The sequence below is a fragment of the Platichthys flesus genome, chromosome 1 (genome assembly GCF_949316205.1).
Source record: "Platichthys flesus chromosome 1, fPlaFle2.1, whole genome shotgun sequence".
In the NCBI taxonomy this organism is placed as follows: Eukaryota; Metazoa; Chordata; class Actinopteri; order Pleuronectiformes; family Pleuronectidae; genus Platichthys; species Platichthys flesus.
Window position 1 is genome coordinate 1,201,468 of NC_084945.1, and position 21,334 is coordinate 1,222,801.

Genomic DNA, 21,334 nt, shown 5'->3' on the forward strand with positions numbered 1-21,334 from the left:
CATTATTGAGCTGTAAAATCCCAGAGAATGAAATCAGCAGCCGGACGAGGAGGCGATCATTTGTTCACCTTCAAAGCGACGAGACTCCAGGAGGAGGAGGAGGAGGAGGAGGTGGAGGAGGAGGACGAGCAGGAGGAGGAGGAGGGTTTTCTTTTTTTAGGAGGAGATAATAAAGGTGGCGGGAGGAGGAGGGGGGGGGATGATGTCATATCTGCTGCAGACGTCAGATTCTTTGTTCCTCTGCAGAGTCGACACAAAACTGTCGCCTCAGTCGCACAGAGTTTGTGTTTCTGTGAGAAACGATTTCAAACATGAGACTTTTTAAATCCTCTCACACTGTGCGTCTCTGACTCTTCAACTGAAACCAGGTTCACAAACCACATAGAACAGAATCCATCTTTAGAATGTCTGTCGTTGATCCCTTCGTTTCTTTTGAAGAATAAAATAGAAACAAAGCTTTTCACCAAAACAGGAAATAAGGTGAATTTACTATAGTTACTATATTTAGTTACATTAGTAAAAGTATATAAGTATATCTAACACCAGCTTCTATAACCATAGTCTTGTGTGGGACTTTTCTGAATTTCCCTTTTTGTTGCTTTGAAAATCACAAATATTTTATTTTGTCGACTCAGTTGTTTGATTGATTCCAAACTCACTGTAGATTTGTGATTTCTCTGTCACAACATCATAAGTTAATCAAGATGCTCGACTTCTTCAGAAATAAAAGAAAATAGTGTCGATAGTTATAATTAGTTAAAATAGTTAGTTACAGCTGCTGATAGTTAGTTTGTTGTTTAGACTCAAACATCACATGTGACAGTTTGAGTTCACATCCTGTGAGATGAGTCATTCTTAAAATGTGTGTGTGTCTGTGTGTGTGTGTGTGTGTGTGTGTGTCTGTTCTTCACCTGTGTCCCTCCTCTTCACTTCCTTTGCTCTTTTTGTCTCAGTATCTGTTCAGACCTGATGACTCATCGCGCTTTATGAAGAAGAACAGTCGTAAGGGATTCAAATGAGAGACAACGATCTTTCTCCTCCTCCTCCTCCTCCTCCTCCTCCTCTTCTTCGTCTTCCTCTACCTCCTCTTCCTCCTCCTCATCCTCGCAGCATCATCACATCTCATCATGTCTTATCCTGCTCTCTCTCTCTTTCTGTTTCTTTCAGTCTTAATTCTTTTTATTTTTATCGCTCTAGTCTCACTCTCTTCCTCTGGGAGCAGAGACATAATGAGTGTGTGTGTGGGGGGGGGGTGAGGTAATTAAATTCAACTCGGCTGTGAGAAGGGGAGGTTTGTGTGTGTGTCTGTATGTGTGTGTGTGTTTGTGTATGTGTGTGTGTGTGTGTGCAGGAGGTTGATGATGCAAAGGAAGATCCTTCTCGTTCTCACAGTTGTTCTCATGTTGTTTTTTGTGCAGACGAGTCACATGACAAACTCTCGTGTGTCGAATCATCACAAACCTGAGATCCTGTAAACTCATCTTCTACTGAAACTACACACAAACACACACAAACACACACAGTCTCCTGACTGATAATTATTTGCTGTAAAAAAAAGGACGTTTCACTGATTCACTAAAACATCAACTAAACAAAACATTCACTTCCTTTTCATTTGACCCAAAGAATGAAGAGAGCTGTGGTAACACAACTGAAGAACGATCGTGACAAATCGGGTTTTCCTCTTCTCCTCTTCTCCTCTTCTCCCCTCTCTCTTTTCCCTCTCCCCTCTCTCTCTCTTCCTCTCTCTCTCCCCCCTCTCTCTCGTCCTCTCTCTCCTCCTCTCTCTCTATTCGTTATGTCGTGTCATTCAGTGACTTTCTCTCCTCTCCTCCGCTCCACCAATCAGATCACCATCGATCAGACATTCCCGGGGACGAGTGAGGACAGGTCCTCATCTGATCCGTCCTCTCCCTCTGTCCCACTCATTCATTCTCTTCTTCACAAAGTGGAAGTTACATCACAGCGGTTGTCTGCTCGTCCGTCATTGGTCGACTTGTTTCTGTTACGTAAATCTGACCAATTAAGAGCAGGTCTGCTTGTCCTCTGGTCACGGAGCAGCTGAGTCATAATTAACCTGAGTTTCAGTCCGTGCACGTGATCACGTGACCTGCGTCAGACGGGGGGAGTCCGAGGGGGGGGGGCTCCAAACCTTCCTCTGGTTCATTCACACGGTTGCACTAAAGCTTTTTCAGGTTTTCAGGGTTAAAGTGTGAAAGGAAGACGTGAACCGAACCTGCGGCCGCTCGGGATTCAAACCTTCTGAGAGATGTCCACACGTCTGAGGGACACGTGATGGAGGACGGAGCTGAGACACGATGCAGAAACTTCACATGGACATTCAAACCCAGTCCTCCCCATTCCCCCTGCTGAAGTGTCCTTGAGCAAGATACTGAAACCTGAATGACCTCTACTCACAGAGGAAGTGATGCATGCAGGTGCAAGGGGAGGGGGGGGGGGGTTGTCTCAAACAGAAGAAAACAGAAGAGGTGGAGAACGTGTGACGGTCGTGGAGGAGAGGTTCAGGCCTGATCGGGCGTGTGAAAGAGCGAGAGGAGAGAGAACGAGGATGAAAGAGGAAGATAAAAATAGTTTGAGTGTCTCTGAAGACGTCGTGAAGGAGGAATCACCTCCGCCGCCGCCGGCACCACCACAGTGTGTGTGTGTGTGTGTGTGTGTGTGTGTGTGTGTGTGTGTGTGAGCAGCTGAACCAGAAGTGCTCTGCCTCCAGGACCTGGTGTGTTATGAACCAGCTGTGGTTTCTTTTCACCTTTCAGTGGCTCCTCCCACTTACAGTTAGTGCAGGGGAGGTAGTGAGTCCTTCCAGCCCCAAGCAAACACACACTCCTGCAGTTTGATCCTTCAGTTTTTTAGTTTGTTGTTTATTTTTCTTCCCTTTAGTGCAAAACAAATTGTAATCTCTTCCAATGAATCAGCTTCTGAAACCTCTGAGGAAATCATGTGGAGGAAAATATGTTTGTTTAGAGAGAAGAAGAATCTATCGACCCTGAGAGGAAATAATTCATCTCTATGACTGATGGATCATGAAGTTTGATTTCTGTCTTAATGAGTACAACACATATTCTATCATCCTCTGTCTGTTCTGTCTGTTCTGTCTGTTCTGTCTCCTTCTCACTGTCACCTCTGTCTGCTGCTGGTCAGTGGCACAAATCAATGAGTCGTTTTCACCGGAGTTGAACTCTGACGACACGGCTCCACTGTAATCCACTGACCGAGGCTGAGAGTTTGATTCCATGTGAATAATGAAGTTATCACATGACTCTGAGGTCACGGGGGGGGGGGGGCCTCAATGCTCATCTCAGTTTTTGTCAGAGTAGGATTGATCCTCTCTGCCAGCGCTGGGCAAGAGTCTCTGTTACTGTGTGTGTGTCTGTTTGTGTGAGTGTGTGTATCTGAATGTGTGTGTGTGTGTGTGTGTGTGTGTGTGTGTGTGTGTGTGTGTGTGCAGGCTTAAGTGAGTTCTTTGTCATATCGATTGACGCTCTTTGTAAGCTGTGTGGCTCGGATGTTTGGGTGTTGAATGAAAATGTTGCTGTGCTGCAAGTCAGTGTGTCTATGTGTGTGTCTGTGTGTGTCTGTGTGTGTGTGTGGGTGGGAGCGGACGTTGCTGGTGTTGATGGTCAGTTCATTGTCGCTGACACGGTGTTGGCTGCAGTGACTCTGAGCAGCTGTTGGACTCAGCAGGTCTGTGTCCTCAGGGATCTGCAGTCGACAGGAACTCCATGTATCACCAGCCTCTGAGGTGTGTGTCTGTGTGTGTGTGTGTGTGTGTGTGTGTGTGTGTGTGTGTGTGTGTGTGTGTGTGTGTGTGTGTGTGTGTGTGTGTGAGTGTTTGTGTAGTCCCGCTATCTGTGTAACCTCACTGATATAAAAGGTGTTGGACAAAACAACCAGTCAGTTGTTCTTGATGATTTAAGTTATGATCAGATTCTTCTCCTGGATTGTGGAGCAGGGCTCTGGATCATATTTTCTCTCTGAACCAAACCGGAGTCAAAAGCTTCTGATGAACCTGAAGAGGATTTTCAGGCCCTGGGCTGTTGTTGTTGTTGTTGTTATTGTTGTTGTTGATTCCTTTAAAACACAAAACCACACGAACAGAATATAAATTCTTCAGGTAAAGTGGAGGTAGATCAGAGTCGATGCTTCAGAGAAACTGAGATTTCTTCATCGTTGTTGTTTTTAAATCTTCAGCTTCCGAGGTTTTGTCTCCGTGTTTCAGTTTAAATTTCTCATCTTCTTCGTTTAGGCTGAAATATTAATATATTCTAATAAAAGCACGAAGCCTGAACCCTGACGTGCTTCATGTGTGAAACCTAAAGGTCTGATGTCTCTGATGGAATGAGGGATTATGGGTAATAATCACACGATGTCACAGCAGTTTATTAAACACACTCAGACGATGTCCTTCCATTTACATATGAGGTCTTTTTTTAATTCTGAGGGAACGATGAGCTGTGTTCCTCTGCCCCCCCCCCCCGCCTGTGTGGTGCCCCAGCCAATCAGAGCGCAGCAGCTGGCAGACAGGCAGTAAGCTGGTATTTGGGTCACAGCAGCAGGACGCCGACTCAGCGAACGGAGCTGCAGACATGAGACAACCCGAGCAGAGACCGAGAGGACGCTGTGAGGTTCAGTGTCGTCTCTTCAGGACAGAGAGACGTGTGAACCTGACGAGAGGACGTTGGTTATTCTGTGAATCTGAGTCCATGTGACGTGAAGCAGTTTACTCTGTGGAGTCAGTGTGTCACTGTGTCAGGAGGGGAATGCTCCTCTGGGTCAGACCCGCAGATTAAATCAGATTGTTTCAGTTCTGTTTCTTCTTCTCTCGTCTTGAATTTGCTTTTGAAAATTACTAAATTAACTGATCTCTGATCTGGAGAATAGAAGGCAGCTCCCTGTGGACGGACACATGAGCCTGTTCCATCAAACCACAAGACGTGAAGAGACTTAGTCTAAAACCAGCAAACAAGCAAAGTGCCTCAGATTTACATTTGGTCTCCGTCCCCTGAGGACATTGACTTCAGAGGGAGCCTGGTTCCAGTCACAGCTCAGGTTGTGATGTGTAATGTGACTCCACTCGCAGCCATGACCCTGATGATGAAAGTCATTTCCTGCTAATTGCATGTTGAACTCGGATGGAGCGAGTGATGAGAAGCAGGAAGTCTCCTGCAGCCTCCAGCAGAGCTCCTGTAAACACTGACGGGTCCTCCAGAGCCCCGGTGTTCAGCATCCTCTGTGTGTGTCTGTGTTTGTGTCTGTGTGTGTCTGTGTGTGTCTGTGTGAGTGTGTGTGCAGGGAGTTGGAGGTCACACGTGTGTCATAGCTATATTAGTAACTGCCGTGCTTTGGTGAGGAAGACATCAGGGCTCATTAACAGCCGTGGTCTGACAGGCGAGTCAGGTCGGAGTCATGTTGGAAATTAATTTGCACAGGAAGTGTGTGGTGTTGGGGGGGGTCTCTGGAGAAGGTGATAAAACAGTCACAGACTAATTACAAAGCTGTGACTCGAGGCTGTGGAGGTGGAGGATTCTCTGCAGGGTGGAATACTTCACCGACACACTGAGGTCACATGTGAACCGGCTTCATGTTCGATAAGTCGTTCAGTTTTCACTGTGTTATGAATCTGACTCTTTCAGGCTGTGGTCTCACTGGAGGGTTCAGCTCCTGTGTTGAAACCCGGAGCAGCTCAGCCTCTGATCCTTCAGTTCACAGCGTCTCTCGGATGTTTGCTGGACACTTTCTCCTTGGGTCAAAGTCCAACAGATTCAATTCATGTGCCGACACAGTTGTGATATTTTTTGCCGTCGGTGGTTATTGTTTTTTGGCAGCAACAACTGAGACAGTGATAGAAAGTGAAATTTGATACTGAGTCCCAGTGCCACGTTTCCAGGGTCGAGAACTCAATTTAACTTGAGATTGAAAAGACGGAGGCAACAGAAGGCTTCAGGGTTTTTCAACGTTTAGAACATTTTATCAATAAGAGCAGATATTTGAATCCAGTCTGTGATGAAGGTTAATAACTGTTTTTATTCTGTCTTGTTGACCACGGTTTCTAGTCACCGATCATTTTCTGGATCATCAGTAATGAGACAAACATAACTTTCATTTCTGTTTATTTGACACCTGTCATTTTGCACACGTATGGGCTCTGAACACGTGTTCTGCACGGATCTCGATCTGTACGTTCGACCACTGGTGGAAAACCACTGCAGCTGCAGATTTGATTGACAGCTGTCGGGATTGTTCCTCTCAGGACGGCTTTCCTTTCACCTGAGAGGTCAAGAGGTCAGATAGTGAGCGCCCTCTGGAGGTCAGGGTTAGTCACAGTCAAACTCAGGTTTTCTGAGACGTGATGAAAACGTCATGACAGAGAAAGAGGCTGAACTGCATTTCATTGTTAGTGGGATTAGATCACAGGTCATTGACTGACTGGGTGGTCGTGGGAGTGGAAATAATTTTCCAGTGGCCAGAACAGGATGGAGAATAATTCATCACGTTCACAAGGAAGAAAACAAAAAGAAAAGAGGATTCCTGTGTAAAGACGCCACAGAGGGAGGTGTGAAATCACCAGCTCATCACTGGTGTTGAATCCAAAGTGTCTCCACGCTGAGCAGGAGGAGGAGACGCCTCGTCCCACCTGTCTGTTGTTCACCTGTCTGTCGTTCACCTGTCTGTTGTTCATCTGTCTGTTGTTCACCTGTCTGTTGTTCACCTGTCTGTTGTTCACCTGTCTGTCGTTCAGCTGGGAGACAGTCTGATCCTTGAGACAGAGCAGCAGGTGAATACTGAGGTCGGCCAGCGAGAGGCGCTCACTCCGTCCACTGAGCAGCTGGACACGCTGGAAACCATCAGAACAAAGACACCATCAGAGAGAGTCTGACAATGAGCTTTTTAAAGACAAGATTTTAAAATTAATTACATTTCAACATTTCGTCCTCTCAGTTTTCATCTCAACTTTCAATAACATCGATTTTATAATAAATAAACTGAAAACATCTTTTCTCAGGATATGTAATTTTGTTTTGGACAGAAAACTTTTCCATAACTGTCTCTGTGCACATGACCCCCCACCCCCTCCCCCCAGAAACTCCTCCTCAAACAAAAGGAGGTTAATTTGCTGAGAAACTCTCAGGGATTTAGTTTTATTGTGATATTTCCTCCTGTGCCTCGGAGCAGAGACTCTCTCAGGGACATGAGGCTGAACGTGTTTTTGTTTGTTCCAATATTCAAGTGGAAATAAATACATTTTAAAACATTTGGCTGAGATTCAGACATCAGGGTTTTTTCTCAATTTTATGTTTGAGATTTTTTTTCCTGCTCCTCAGGCAGCAGCTGTTTTATATTCGATTATTAAAAGGAAGATAAATCAAAACGTTTGGTGACTGTCTCACAATAGACGTTAAAAAACCTCTGTTGTTCATTTGCTATCTGGAGTTTCTTATTGATGACTTTAGATGAAGAAAAGAGAAACTTGAGATGTTGCTGGTTCCATGTTTCTCCTCCAGCAGAGGAACGTGAGTCTCAGACGGATTCCACTGATCCTCTGAGTCAAGACACTGTGATGCCTTCAGAGGAGGAGGAGGAGGAGGAGGAGGAGGAGGAGGAGGAGGAGGCTTGCGTCATAGGTTTGGGAGTTTGGCTCTTCCTCTCGGCATCAACAGCACTTTTCAGTATTGTCACAAGTCTCTCCTCCTCCTCCTCCTCCTCCTCTTTTCTTCTCCTTTCATCATGTGGCTGAATGAGGATGTGAAGCTTCTTTTCCTTCACTTTCCTCTTCCTCCTCTCGTCCTGCTCAGATTGAGCTCGTTCCCCCGCTCTCCCTCTCTCTCTCTCTCTCTCTCTCTCTCTCTCTCTCTCTCTCTCTCTCTCTCTCTCTCTCTCCTGTGGGTTAATTACTGTGTGGTGCTGCTTCCCCCTCGATCCAGTTACGTAAGATTTCCACTCATTAAAGTGACGAGCTGAAGTTCTGCCTCTTGTCATGAGGAGACTTCCCTCTGATGGCACGTTGTTAAACTGATCTGAGATCTGTCGGCAGCGCTCAGCGTCTGTGGGACATGGTCTCTGTCTCACTGGGACGGAGAAGACGACCAACACATGCAGCAGAGGGACAGAAGGACAATTTTGAATTACAAATTAAAAGCATTATACCTTTTTCTGATCTTGAGTAAAACTGGAGAATTTTACTCAGTTTAACTTTCTGGTTTTTACAGTTAAAAAATAGATTCAAGTTAAGGTCCCCAGTTACAGTCACATGTTCTCAAATACAAGTTCAAGTTAGTGTATTCTACTGAAGGCTGTAATAACTTTTACATTATATAAAGTTATTATGATGAAAGTAATGATGGATGACTCATCTCCACTTCCTCCAATCGTCTAAAGATGAAGCACTGAGGTCACTTTCAGCTCAGGCAGAGATGTCGTGACTCCTCATGACACCACAGTGTTGTGTGTTTGTGTGTTTGTGTGTCGTCCTCCTCGTGCTGATGACCGACTCCTTGGGAAACTAACTTGTGCACAGCGGCTGCTGAAGCCTCTGCTCCTCTGAGTTCACGTCCTGCAGGATCCACTGTCAACACAAGTTCTGCTTTATTCCAGCCTGTGCTTTTACTTTGAAAGCCTGTCTTTAAATGAAGCTTCTTCAGACTGAAGGTGTGAGAGGCTGTGGATTCTCTGCAGACTTTCTCTGGCTGGTCGGAGACAGTCAGGAGATGCTGCTCCACCTCTCAGGTGAACCACGAGGAGGATCTGATGCTGCTGTGAACCAGGATCTCCTGGTGCTTCACTCCAGGCTCTGGCTTCCTGCAGCTGATTGGTTGTTTCTCAGTCAGTGGGACATGTGGGACATGTGGGACATGTGGGACGTCTCCCTCAGCTCATAGGTTTCACGTCGATGATGTGTGTCGACTCAGGCGGGAAATCGAATCCAACATCTGATCAAACAAGTATTTACAGAACGATATCGATCTGCTGCAGCTCGTCAGTGAAGGCGTCCGACATCGCTGCGTCAAGTCTCCATGAAGCCCCCCCCCTCTCTCTCTCTCTCTCTCTCTCCCTCCCTCCCACTCTCTCTCTCTCTCGTGGCCTGACCTGCTTTCTTGGCCTCCCTCGTCTTCCTCTCCTCCCCCCCTCCTGCTCACTGACAGAATAGAACAGAGGAGAAGGCGGAGCTGGTTTTATTAATTACCTCATTAATGGAGAAGAAGGAACTGGTTTGATGAAGATTTGGAGAAATGGGGGGGGGGTGAAATCCCATTCTGTGCTTTCATATTGTCAGGGGAGAAGGGGGGGGGGGGGGGTAACCTTGACACACATGTGGTTGTAGATGTGAAGCAGAATGAAATGAGCTCAAATATCCAAACAGAAAATAGAATGAGTCATTAGAGCACAAGAAGCCGAGAGCTGATTGGCTGTCGGAGCTGAGCGGTAGCGTCATCTGTTTCCTGGTAGATTTCTGTGCTGAGCACTAACCATTGGTCTCTTCTTCTCTTCCTTCTCCTCATGCTCTCCTCTGATTGGACGGCTTGGACCTTCTGTCAACACGACGATGTGAAAACAGGTGAGAAACTCTCGTCTTACTTCAAACTTCAAACTTTATAGAGAGTTCCTCTGTCACATGATCAGCGAGTGTTTCTGATCTGATGAGTGACAGATAACGAGCAGCGGACATTAATGAGCTTCAGTCGTTGTTTCTATATCAATTGAATTCTTCACTGGGGTCCACATTGATTCAGTACCAGGTCCTGGATTCAGGGATCTGAACCCATCAGTACTTCTTCTGTGGTGCTTTGCTTTCTCTGTAGAACCAGAGATGAATATAATTCATCCAAAGGGAGTAGATGTTGGTGAAGTTGATTCTTCACGTAAAGTTTTACCGTCCGTGGAAGGAGCAGCGTCTTTGTCTCTGTCTCAGGTTAACGTCTCATTGGCTTCACTCCTGGACGCAGCTTCCTGCTCCTTCACTGAACTGAGTCAATACAGAACACCTGGACACGCTGCTGTCCAACCAGACCTCCATCATTTCAGACCCACAGATGCCTCACTGGTCTGGAACGTGTTGGCGATGCTTAGTTCATGCTTTGAATCCATGTTTCTGTCTGTGTGATCTCATGAGCCTCAGTGGACAGCCAGAGACACGTGGTCGTCCCGACAGCGAGCCCGGGACGACCACGTGTCTCTCGCCGTCGCTGCTGAACCAGAAGCAGTTCATCAATGTTACAGAGCGGTGGGGGGGGCTTGACTCGATTAATTGGCTGGAACAAAGCGGGACGGCATCAAATGACAAGGTGGGCGATTATAGGATGAATCGATATCTTCTTACTTCATATGAGGGCGGAGGAATGAATATGAGCTGACAGGTGTGAGATCAATAACATCTGAGCTCCTGTGTGAGTCTCTGGTCTGAATGAAACGTCTCTGTGGAGATGGGACGAGGCCTCGGCTCAGGTTTCAGAGGGTTCGTCAGTCGAGTCCCTGACGGGTGGAGACCTGCTGCCGGATGATGAGCGGAGTCAAAAAGTATTTTCCTACTTGATCGTAAAATCCCATTTTACTTTAACGATCTCCTCGGATCCTTTCTCCTCAGAACTGATGATTCTTCATCTAGAAGCCAAACGGCTCTCCAGTGGATTCTCTCTGTGAGGCCTGGTGGAGTGGATCTCCTCAGGGAGCCGTTCAAACCCCATTAATCCCCTGCTGCCTATATGTTGTAAGCTTATGAACTTTATCTATCATCCGCTAATCGCAGGGTTTGTGTTTTGGGAGTGTCGTTGAGAAAAGACGCAGATTTCTCCTGATGGTGAAGCTGCTGCCTTGAAAGAAACTCGCTCTGTGAATGTGAATCAGAAACATGAGTTTATTATTCGCTCTGCACGTTTTCTCACTGAGCGTCTGAAGCTTCATGTCTTTGTTCCATTGTTTCCTTTGATCTGGTTAGTTTTGGTTTCACATTGTGATCAGGGAGCGTGTTAGATTTAGATTGTGTATTTGTGCGTCTCCACAAGGAGAGGACTCGATGGTGTGGAGGAGACGTTATGGATGTGAATCCTGGACTGAGTGAGTGAAGGAGAGAAGTCTGATGGGACGCTGACAGCTGTGATCGTCACACTCTGAGGGGTGTGACATCTGAAGGTCACCAAACAACATCTGACCCGTCAGCACTGATCACCATCGACGCCTCGTGTTCTGAGGATCTGCACGAGCGCCCGTCTCTGCTGCTCTGGGACAAAACTCATCCGTCCGGTGTTTTCAGGACTTCTGACACATCGTCTCTCTTCTCCAGACACTCGTCACTTCACAGGAGAAAGGTCCTGCTGATCTCAGTTTTCGTTCCGTCTCTCCGTGGAAAGTAAACAGTGCTAATGTGTCATAGGTGGAGAGAAAAGTCTGATTTGAAAGGTTCTGCTCCTGCTGGACCAGAAACATCCTCATCACCCGGCTGACGTGAACAGAACGAGCAGATGTGCAGTGGCTGATAGGATTTATTTTACTTTTTCAAATCTGTTTGTCTGTGGAGCTGGTTCCTTCTCACAGTAACTTCAGATCTTTTGATTAGTTATTCAATAACATAAAAACTCAGCTGTCAATCGTGACGTCTCAGCCTGACCAGTGATTGGTGGAGCATGTGGATCACTGCTGCACTGACCTTCTGTATCTCAGAGGTTTTCTTTTCTGCACTAAAAACGTGTGAAACATGAATTATTCTTCCTCTCAGCTGTTGGTTTTTTTTCCTCAGCTCTGATTATTTAGCCATGAATGCTATCCCTTTAGCGGCTTCCAGCTGGCCATGCTAATTCACTCTAACTCCTCTGGTCACTTCTTCAACTTAATAATCATCAGCTGGTTTGTTGCTTCCAATCCATCGAGACCACGACAGAATCTCCAGTTATCGTCCAGAGAAATTAAAATAAAGCACGAAGAGGAAGGAAATATTGGACAATGATTTTATTTCTTAACTTTTTTAAATGCAATGTGATAATAAAAATAAAATAAGGCAATAAAACAGAGAAAAGTTGGAAGCTATTAAATAAAAATGTAAGTTTAATAGTGTTATAAAGAAGATAATGAGGTGTGTGAGGGAGGAACTAAGATCGGATGATTTTTATCGACCAGACGATGAATCAGTTCCGAGGGAAATCAGTGAGAATATGAGAAACTTGTTCTATCGTAAAACAAGAATCAGCTCTTTCCTGACTTGCAAGTCGTGGGGGAGGTTATGACCTGAAAAGAAGATCAGATCACTTTTCACTTTGTGGAAGGTGACGGTTTCATATCGAGGTTTAACTTCAGGAGGAGAAGCTTGTTCTGGCTCATGTTGACTGTCCATCTCTTACTCGTGAACTTCAGCTTCTGTTCACTGCATCAGGCTCAAGTTTCTGTTTTACTTTAATGAAGCTGTTGATTTATCACAGTGATGCACAGAGTGTTGAGGTAATTTCACTTTCAAACTATCAATTTAAGAAACGCAGCTTCCTTTGTGGAGGTGAGAATAAAATGAAAGATGAGTGAGGAAACGTTCTTGCATCGAGCACCAACAGGGCCCCTCACCAGCTATAGATATTAATATTGCATTAATGATCCCAGTTGATAAATTGATCAATTTGTGAGTGAGCAAACTAATATCATCTTTATTGCAAGGCAGCAATAAAATACAGTTATTTCATCTTAATCTTGTCATTTTATTTTCGCCATAATTGAAGAAATAACCTTTTTGCATATTTACATAAATGATATCTAAACTCCTGCAGCAGTTTTTCGAGTCATTTCAGAACGAAGCGAACGCAGCTGCTCAGTTTAATGTGTCAGGTCACTTTCATTCATCTTCCATTTAACCTCTTCTTCTGCCGGTTATTGTTCTGTTATTATCTCCACGTCCATAAAACACAAAGCATGGAGCGGAGGTGATGAAGAGGCTCGTGAACTGGTCCTGTGGAAACCAGTTTGTTTCTCAGCTGATTATTACTGTGGAATCATAATGACTCTAATAACTGAGACGCACAATGAAAACTGTCAGTTGAGAAATAATGAGAGAAGCTGCACTGAGCATTACTGAAGCTGAGATCTGGTTTTAGTGGAGAAACTCTTTTAATTCCCAGTGGATCCATGAAGCTGGAGCTTAAGTCTGTGATCTTCCTGCTCGGAGACGTGGAAACAGGACTGATCCCTGATCTGTTCTTATCTCTGTCCTCCTGCTCAGCAGCCAGAGACATTCTTCTTTTATGTCTTCAGGTTCCGTGTGGACGTGATATGTAAAGAACTCTGTACAGACCGATGAGGTCAAAGGGTCACGGTGACCTCAAGCTGTTGTTTCATTTAACTACATCTGGTGAAAAGTGAGTGATTAGATTCCAAAGGGTCAGAGGTCACAGGGACCCGATGACACAGCACTGGCTGCTGGAGGCATTTAACTGGGATGTCACTGCACTGTGGTGTTTTTAAAAAGTCTGTTTAATACGTCACCTTGAGCTCTGGGGACAGCAGGTCTGTAGTTTGACTACAAGCTACAGACCTGCTGTCAAAGTAACAAGGTGGAAATGCAAACCTGGTTATTGGTTCATTTAAACCATAGATTGTCGTCTTGTTGGTTCCACTGTATAACACCCTACGACCTCATAGTGAGGATTTCATTCATCTAAGGGCTGCACCATATCGAGATTGAAGGTTGAGATTAAACTCCCCCCCCCCCTCCATCCCTCCATCCCTTCACTTCCTCTCACAACTTGAACAGGTGAAGTCGCCTGGGACGAGGTTCGTCTCCGACCTGAGACATGAAAGAGGCCCTAACCCCCCCCCCCCCCCCCCCTTTCAGACACTGAGAGTCGTGTCCTGTGACAGACTCTGTGTGTGTTACTGCAGCGTGAGGTAATGAAGAGGTGAATATGTGTGGTGGCACTTCCTGTCTGAAGACCTCTGGTTCAAAGTGAAGTGAAGTCCCCGGTGTCGGAGCTCTGATGGAGACAGACGGAGTCGTCCCGGCTGCAGAGAGACGGAATGCTGTGGACATTTCTGAGTCACTTCACAATGAAACATAAGACTCCTGAGAAAATACAGAATTAATTTGTCTGTAAAGTGAGAATCTGCAGCGAGAGACACAGGAAGTGATTTGACAAAGTCAGATCCACAGAAGGCTTATTTTACATGTATTGAGCATTTTACCTGATGCTGGTTTTGATGTGTCAGCTGGTCCTGGTTCTGATCCTGATCCTGATGGTGTCAGCTGATCTTAGACTATGATCACAACAACACAGCTTCATATACAACATGTCTCCTCACATCTTCTACCATCAGGAGCTCCTCAGCTCATCTGCTCCTTCATCTCCATCAGACTTTATGTATAAACACTTTGAACATGAAGTTACAAACTGGTTCTTCTCATGTTGTGAATCCTGTTGTTGTGTTGTTGTGTTGTTGTGTTGTTGTGTTGTTGTGTTCAGTTCCATCAGCATGTGTGTGTGTCCTGGGAGAGGATCCTCACATGGGACTGAGCTTCATCACTGATCAATACGTTTATCTGTAATTGAGTCTAGTTGAGTTAAGAACAGAGGAAGTTGATCCTTGTTAACATGTGAGACAAACTGGGAATATGACACTAATAACATGTGATTGATTGATTGATTGATTGATTGATTGATTGATTATTTAAAGCAACCAGCTGTTTTTAGACAGTTCTTGTTTCTCATGAAGAAGCAGCAGGAGATTCTCCGTTGAATTCCAACTTGTCGATGTGAACTATGATCATATAGAGAAACTCACGAGGATCCTTCAGATCCATTGTTGCTCTTCTCATCACCTCCCTCACGTTGACCTTCTTGATATCTTCTCTGTGACCTGATGTGAATGAACTGTGTGTTCCAGGTCTGGTGAAGCTCGGCGTCCACTGCGTCACGTGTCAGAAAGTCGCCGTGAAGATCGTCAACAGAGAGAAGCTCAGCGAGTCTGTTCTCATGAAGGTAAGACACGTCAACACATCACCCCCCCGACTTATTGTGTCTGAACCTGTGGGCGTCGGAAAGCTCCGGATTGACTGGACTGATCCGGTCTTTCAATTCAAAGCCCGTGAAATGAGATCATCTCTGAACCTCCTCCAGGCACAAAGTTCTTTCAGGATCATCTGAGATATTTTATGATTTTTATTATCGTCACTGACGTCAGCTCCAGAACACGTCACTGGGCTCCTCCATGGTTCTGTGAGACTCGTGGAGACAGTGGAGCTCTGCACCTTCTGCCCCCCTGCAGGAGAACTCAAGGTGTTTGTGAGTCACATGATGACGAGCTGCTGTTCCCATCAGCTGTCGCCCTCCCACACCTGCAAACAGCTGGACGCAGCCAAAACCTGCAGAGATGAGTCACATGAGCAGAGTGACTGACGCCAGTGACTCATGATCCTCTGTGTGGGTCTGTGTGTGTGTGTGAGTGTGAGTGTGTGTGTGTGTGTGTGTGTGTGTGTGTGTGTGTGTGTGTGTGTGTGTGTGTGTGGAACCAGCTGCTCCCACAGTGAACTCTGATTGGTTGATAACACGATGACAGTGGACAAAGGTGATTGGTTGTCAAGGGGAGAAACATTGTTCAGTTTAATTCACAGCTTTGTTTGGAGCTGTCAGCTGATTGGTCGATTCTCCCTGAGATGCAACCCGGGTGTGTTTACTCCACGTCCTGTTGTCACTGCTGTTGTTGACGTGTTTACCTGTGAGACTGTGATTTGGGACCTTGGTTCAGGGGAGAGCTCACATGTGGGTGCAGATCTGGGATCAGGGGACAGACCCAGGAGGTCCTGATGGTTGTGTCTCCTGGTGGAGCTGTGAGCTGAGTGAGGACTCACATCAGTAATAACTCTAATAACCTGGATGTGTGTAGCTGAGGTGGGAGGGGGGGGGGGCTTCCTCTAATCTCTCTCTCGCCTCGCTCTTATTTTAGAAGGGCCGTGCTGTTGTCATGGCAACAGGCAGCTGTAGGGTCGCTGTTCTCTCACAATGAAGAAGAAGAAGAGAAATGATGACGTCAGCAAATAACACAAACACCTGAACACACACCAGTGTGACCGACCCACACTCCGACCCTGACAGCTACCTGTGTTTGTGTGTCTGTCTTTGTGTGTGTGTGTGCGTGGGTGGGGGGGAGGAGTCTCCACCCACATGTCAACCTGGTGTTAACAGCAGCGTCTCATTAGTCCAGACAGAGGCGTTAGCATGAGGAGCTAACAGAGACGTGATTGATGGAGCTGCAGCACACACACACGCACACACACACACACACACACACACACACACACACACACTGAGGGAGACGTGTGTTCTTTGATCTGACTGTGAGTTGACAGTTTTGGATTCAGAAGGAGTGGATCAGATTCCTCTTCCTCTTCCTCTTCCTCTTCCTCTTCCTCTTCCTCTTCCTGTCCTCCCTCATCTCCTCCTTCCCTCTTTCCCTACTTTTTCACCCCTTCCCTCATTTCTTCTCCTCTTTTCTTCTTCCTCCTCTTCCTCTCCTCCCTCATCTCCTCTCTTGCCTCTCTACCCCTCCATTCTCTCCTGACTTCCTCTTCTGTCTCTCCTCTCCTCTCTTCCCCCACTACTTAGTATCCTTTCCTCTTCCGCTCCTCTCTTTCTACCCTTGTTTCTTCACATCTGTTCCTCCTCTTCCTTTCCTCCCTTGTTTCCTCTCCTCTCATTCCACTTCTTCATCCTCCTCCTCCTCTCCTCTCTTCCCCCCACTTTCATTACCTCTCCTTCTCCTCTCTTCTTTCTCTCCTCTCTTCCCTGCCTCCCTTGTTTCTTCACATCTCTCCCTCTTCTCCCTCCTCTCCCCCTCTCCTCTCCTCTTCTGGTTCATGAAGATGCTCAGTGGTTCTGTCTCTTCTCCTGATCACCTGAAGCTGTCACCATTGACCACTTGATTGATTGTGATTGGACGAACCCGAGCTCTCGTCCTCCTTTCCTTCTCTCCCTCTCTTCAGGATCACTCGAGCGTCATGGCACCAGATGGCGGTTTCATTATCAGGAGGATGTTCTGATTTATCGCCGCTCGTGCCCCTCGACTCCGCATCGTGTTTCAATTAAACAGGGATTTGAGAGCAGCGCGTTGTAACAGCGTCAATCCTCGTGATTCATTAAGAGCAGCCGTCACACGGAGCTGCAGAGTTCTGCCAGGAGTCAGGAGCCGGCGCCCCTCACTGGGCCGGAGGAGAACTGGCATCAGCAGCTCGTGAGGTTTGAACCTCTCCCAGCAGCGTCTCCTCCTGACGCTGGAGTTTTGAGGTGTTTGAGTTCGTTCTGTGATGAATCAATAAAAAACTTTTTATCGTCTGACTCGTAGCCAGTGGAGCTCGGACGTGGGAGGAGGTATTTGGGCTTTCCTGGTTCCAGAAGCAAAAGTCACCTTCATGTTTCTCATACAGGGAGTTCGCTGAGTCACAGCTGGAGCCGAGCCGCCGCTGAGATCAGCACAAAACTCTCCTCGTCTTCCTCATCAGCACTAAAGAGTAACGAGCGTCTGAAGAGGCTCGGCTCCCAGAGAACATCCAGGCCAGAGTTTGTTTGGCAGAACGTCTGAGACACGACTCCTGCAGCTCGACTGTCTGTGGCTTTCTATCACAGACAGTCTGCTGTCCAGAGCTTGCTCTGTGGATAAAGACGGACACAATGAGGAAGAGGAGTAGATAAAGGAGCTGTTGGTGATAAAGGCCGACACGTTCAATATCAATACAAATTTAATAAACCAGTGATCTTCTGTCTGTGGACCCAGTTGAACGTGTCTTCTTCTAGGTCCTCAGATAAGCAACAGCACTGGTCTGTAACCGACGGCCTGCAGCCAATAAGATCTGTCCTGGGAGATCACCTGATACTTTGATTTCATTTCATCACCTCGGACCGAGACAGACGATCAGCTGCTGATCTGCGTCAGGCAGCAACATTCATAAAATCACTTCCTCTTTGGCAAGTTGTCTTCAAAGTAAAAGCACATTGTTCATTTTGTAAAGCTTTACACTGAATTGAACTAACAGAGCTTTTATTTTGAAGAGTTATGAACCTGGGTCTGAAGATTGTCGGTTTGTTTAACAGACTCTGAAACAGTCACACAACTTTACTATACAACATAATAGAATATAACAATAAAACCCAACATTACGATCACACACGTTTCCAACAGGAAGTGAAATGTGATAAGAATAAAGAACCTTTAACCGAACAGTAACGTGATGTAAGCTCACGTGTTGAAGCCTCTCTCATGACGGGGAACACGTCTGGAGACGTTTCTGTTGAATCCTCTCGATGGAGGACGAGTCTGAGATCATGGAGGTGAGTGGGAGAAGATCAGCGTCACCGTCGTGTTTCTCCATCGTCTCCTCCGTTTATTACCTCCCATTAAAAAGAGCAAGTGGGTCATAATGGAGCTTAATGAATGTGGACGTCGCTGCTCACACTCGGGTGGTGGCGGGGGGGCAGGGAGCATGTGTTTACCTTGTACATCTGTTTAATTAGCCTCTGCCATGTTACACTGTGAGCGCCTGGTCACGAGAGGGTAATGAGATCTGACAGCAGGTCTGATGCTCCACACCTGCATCGTACACGAGTCCTACATGTGACATGTGGGAATCGAACCCTGCAGCTCAAGTTAGAGACCCAGAGCTGGAAGGAAGGAGAGATCCACAATAAACACTTTGATATTAATTAACTAGATATTCTTCAGGGGTTCAGGACGAGCTTCAGGATGAGAGGAGGTTCAGGATGAGGTTCAGGATGAGAGGAGGTTCAGGATGAGGTTCAGGATGAGAGGAGGTTCAGGATGAGGTTCAGGATGAGGTTCAGGATGAGAGGAGGTTCAGGACGAGGTTCAGGATGAGACGAGGTTCTGGAGGAGACAAGGTTCAGGACGAGGTTCAGGATGAGAGGAGGTTCAGGATGAGGTTCAGGATGAGAGGAGGTTCAGGACGAGGTTCAGGATGAGACGAGGTTCTGGAGGAGACAAGGTTCAGGACGAGGTTCAGGATGAGAGGAGGTTCAGGATGAGGTTCAGGATGAGAGGAGGTTCAGGACGAGGTTCAGGATGAGACGAGGTTCTGGAGGAGACAAGGTTTTGGAGGAAGCTGTTTGACCACGAGGCCAAAGATGAAAAGAAATTCTCTTTTATTAATTTACTGGCCGCCCTCACTCGCCCTCACTCGCCCTCACTCGCCCTCACTCGCCCTCACTCGCCCTGACAGACCTTTTGAAGTCTGGCAGCTTTGATAGAAATGAAACTTCCTCTTCTGGGGTCGTCTGTGGACGTCTGGGTCTCGGACCCGTCACATCTCCGCCCCTCAGCGAGGAGAGGATGACTCAGAGTTTGGTTTGTGGACAGACAGTCAGGACAAGAGTCACAAGGGGGGGGGGGGGGAGTTGATTGACAGATGACTGATCATGTTTAATTAAAGCCCACTGATGAAAATCTGAAATCAATCATACGATTCAACATGGGAGTAGTTTGATCCCCTGTGGGGGGGAAATTAACAAATGTCACTGATCTGACATTTTCAACAAACAGATATTGATCATTGATAAAGTGGCTGCTGTGGTGGAAACATCTGTTCGGTCTCTGCAGGTTGAAGATGCGTCACACGCTGTGTTCTGTCTTCTTCGTGGGTCACCTAGACCGAAACAGAAATGACATGTTTAAGAAAAAACTGTTGCTTGATGAATCAGAAATGTTAATGTTTGAGTTTCAGCTGCAGACTCAGGGTCTGACGTCAACGTGTGTCCAGCTTTGTTGTCGACCTCTTTATTGTCTTTGTGTAACAGTTTTTCTCTCCTGTGTTTCTGCAGGTGGAACGGGAAATAGCGATTCTCAAACTCATAGAACATCCTCACGTTTTAAAGCTGCACGACGTCTACGAAAATAAGAAATACCTGTAAGTACTCGTGAACACGGACTGATCTGAAAGATTCTAAATACAAAGAGGAAAAAAACAACCAACCTCTAGGACACAAATATTCAGTGTGTTATTCGTATAACACATATTCACAAATCTCCATTTGTCTCAATTTGTTGTGTAGATGCGTCTCATTGATTCTCTTCTTCTGTTAAACGTTTATTTTGTTGTTTCGATGTAAAACATTGTCAAATAGAAACCCAGGACTGTGCAGAACACTTTAACATCGTTTGAACTCAGGGATTTCATGTACAGCCGTGTTTTATTGTGCACATTAATCTGCTGCGTGTGGCGTCCGTGCTCCAGCGGCGCGGCTGAACACGCTGTTCAATAATTGATAAAGGCGCCGGCATCAAACAGAGCAGGGATCTGTTTCCTTAATGACGCGGACGGGGACGGGGACGGGTGGCCATCCCGTACGCAAACAGTTTGAACATCTCACAAATCACAGGCCAACGTGTTTCTAATTTAAATAGCTGTGACAGGTGAACGCTCGAGCGGATCCTTTAATCTGATCATAAATCAGAGCGGGGGAGAGGGGGGGGAGCACAGAGAGGATCAGCAGCGTCTTCCAGACAAACCACCAGAGGAGCAGATACAACACTTTATAAACCACAGACACTGAGAGAGACACAGGCTGAGGAGGTTCTCTGGGCTTCACATCCATGTCTCTGTCGTCACTTCAGACAAATACTGAATGATTTCATTAACTTCTCTTTAACTGAGAGAAATGAAACTGAGGAATATCTTGTGAATCTGTGGAATTAAATCTACTCAACTACTGTGCGTGTGCAGGTCTGAGGTTCTGGTCCAGTTGTGTGATCTTTTCAAATGTGTGTGTTTCTCCTCAGAACAGTTTTCAGCACAAACGCTGATCATCACTGTGTTGATCATTTTATTAAAAGGACATCTTTATGAGACACGTAGAACTAAGTGATTAAGCTTCTATTACGTGAAAGACACTAAAATGAAAAAAGTAGACAAAGATGTCTCGAGAGTTTGTTGCTGCTACGGAGAAAGTCTGGACCACATTCTCCACATTCACAACTGAACATGTGATCTCCTTAAGCTTTCCTAGGAAAACCTGTGAAACCTCATCTGTGTTTACTGGGATCATCAACACAACCTGTTCTATGTTCTAAATGATGGATGCTCCCTCTCTGCTCCTGTGCAGGTATCTGGTGCTGGAACACGTGTCCGGGGGGGAACTGTTCGACTACCTGGTGAAGAAGGGTCGGTTAACGCCCAAAGAGGCCAGAAAGTTCTTCAGGCAGATCATCTCGGCCCTGGACTTCTGCCACAGCCACTCCATATGGTGCGTGTCACTCGTTTCTCCATGAAGCTCAGGAACAACCCTCCAGAGAGGAGATCTGATCTCAAGACAGATCAGGTTTCAGTTTTCAGCCTCGTTCTTCATCG

General features: G+C 46.3%; 1 protein-coding gene across 3 annotated transcripts in view; it reads left to right on the top strand.

Moving 5' to 3' along the window:
- Positions 1–21,334, top strand: part of LOC133956654 (serine/threonine-protein kinase BRSK2-like) — a 67,385-nt gene that overhangs the window by 18,986 nt on the left and 27,065 nt on the right. For all 3 annotated transcript variants that reach the window (XM_062391910.1, XM_062391893.1, XM_062391902.1), the window contains exons 2-4: positions 14,869–14,963; positions 19,809–19,894; positions 21,090–21,230. In XM_062391910.1, the coding sequence (XP_062247894.1) occupies positions 14,869–14,963; positions 19,809–19,894; positions 21,090–21,230 (322 nt within the window). The remainder of the gene's footprint in view (positions 1–14,868; positions 14,964–19,808; positions 19,895–21,089; positions 21,231–21,334) is intronic.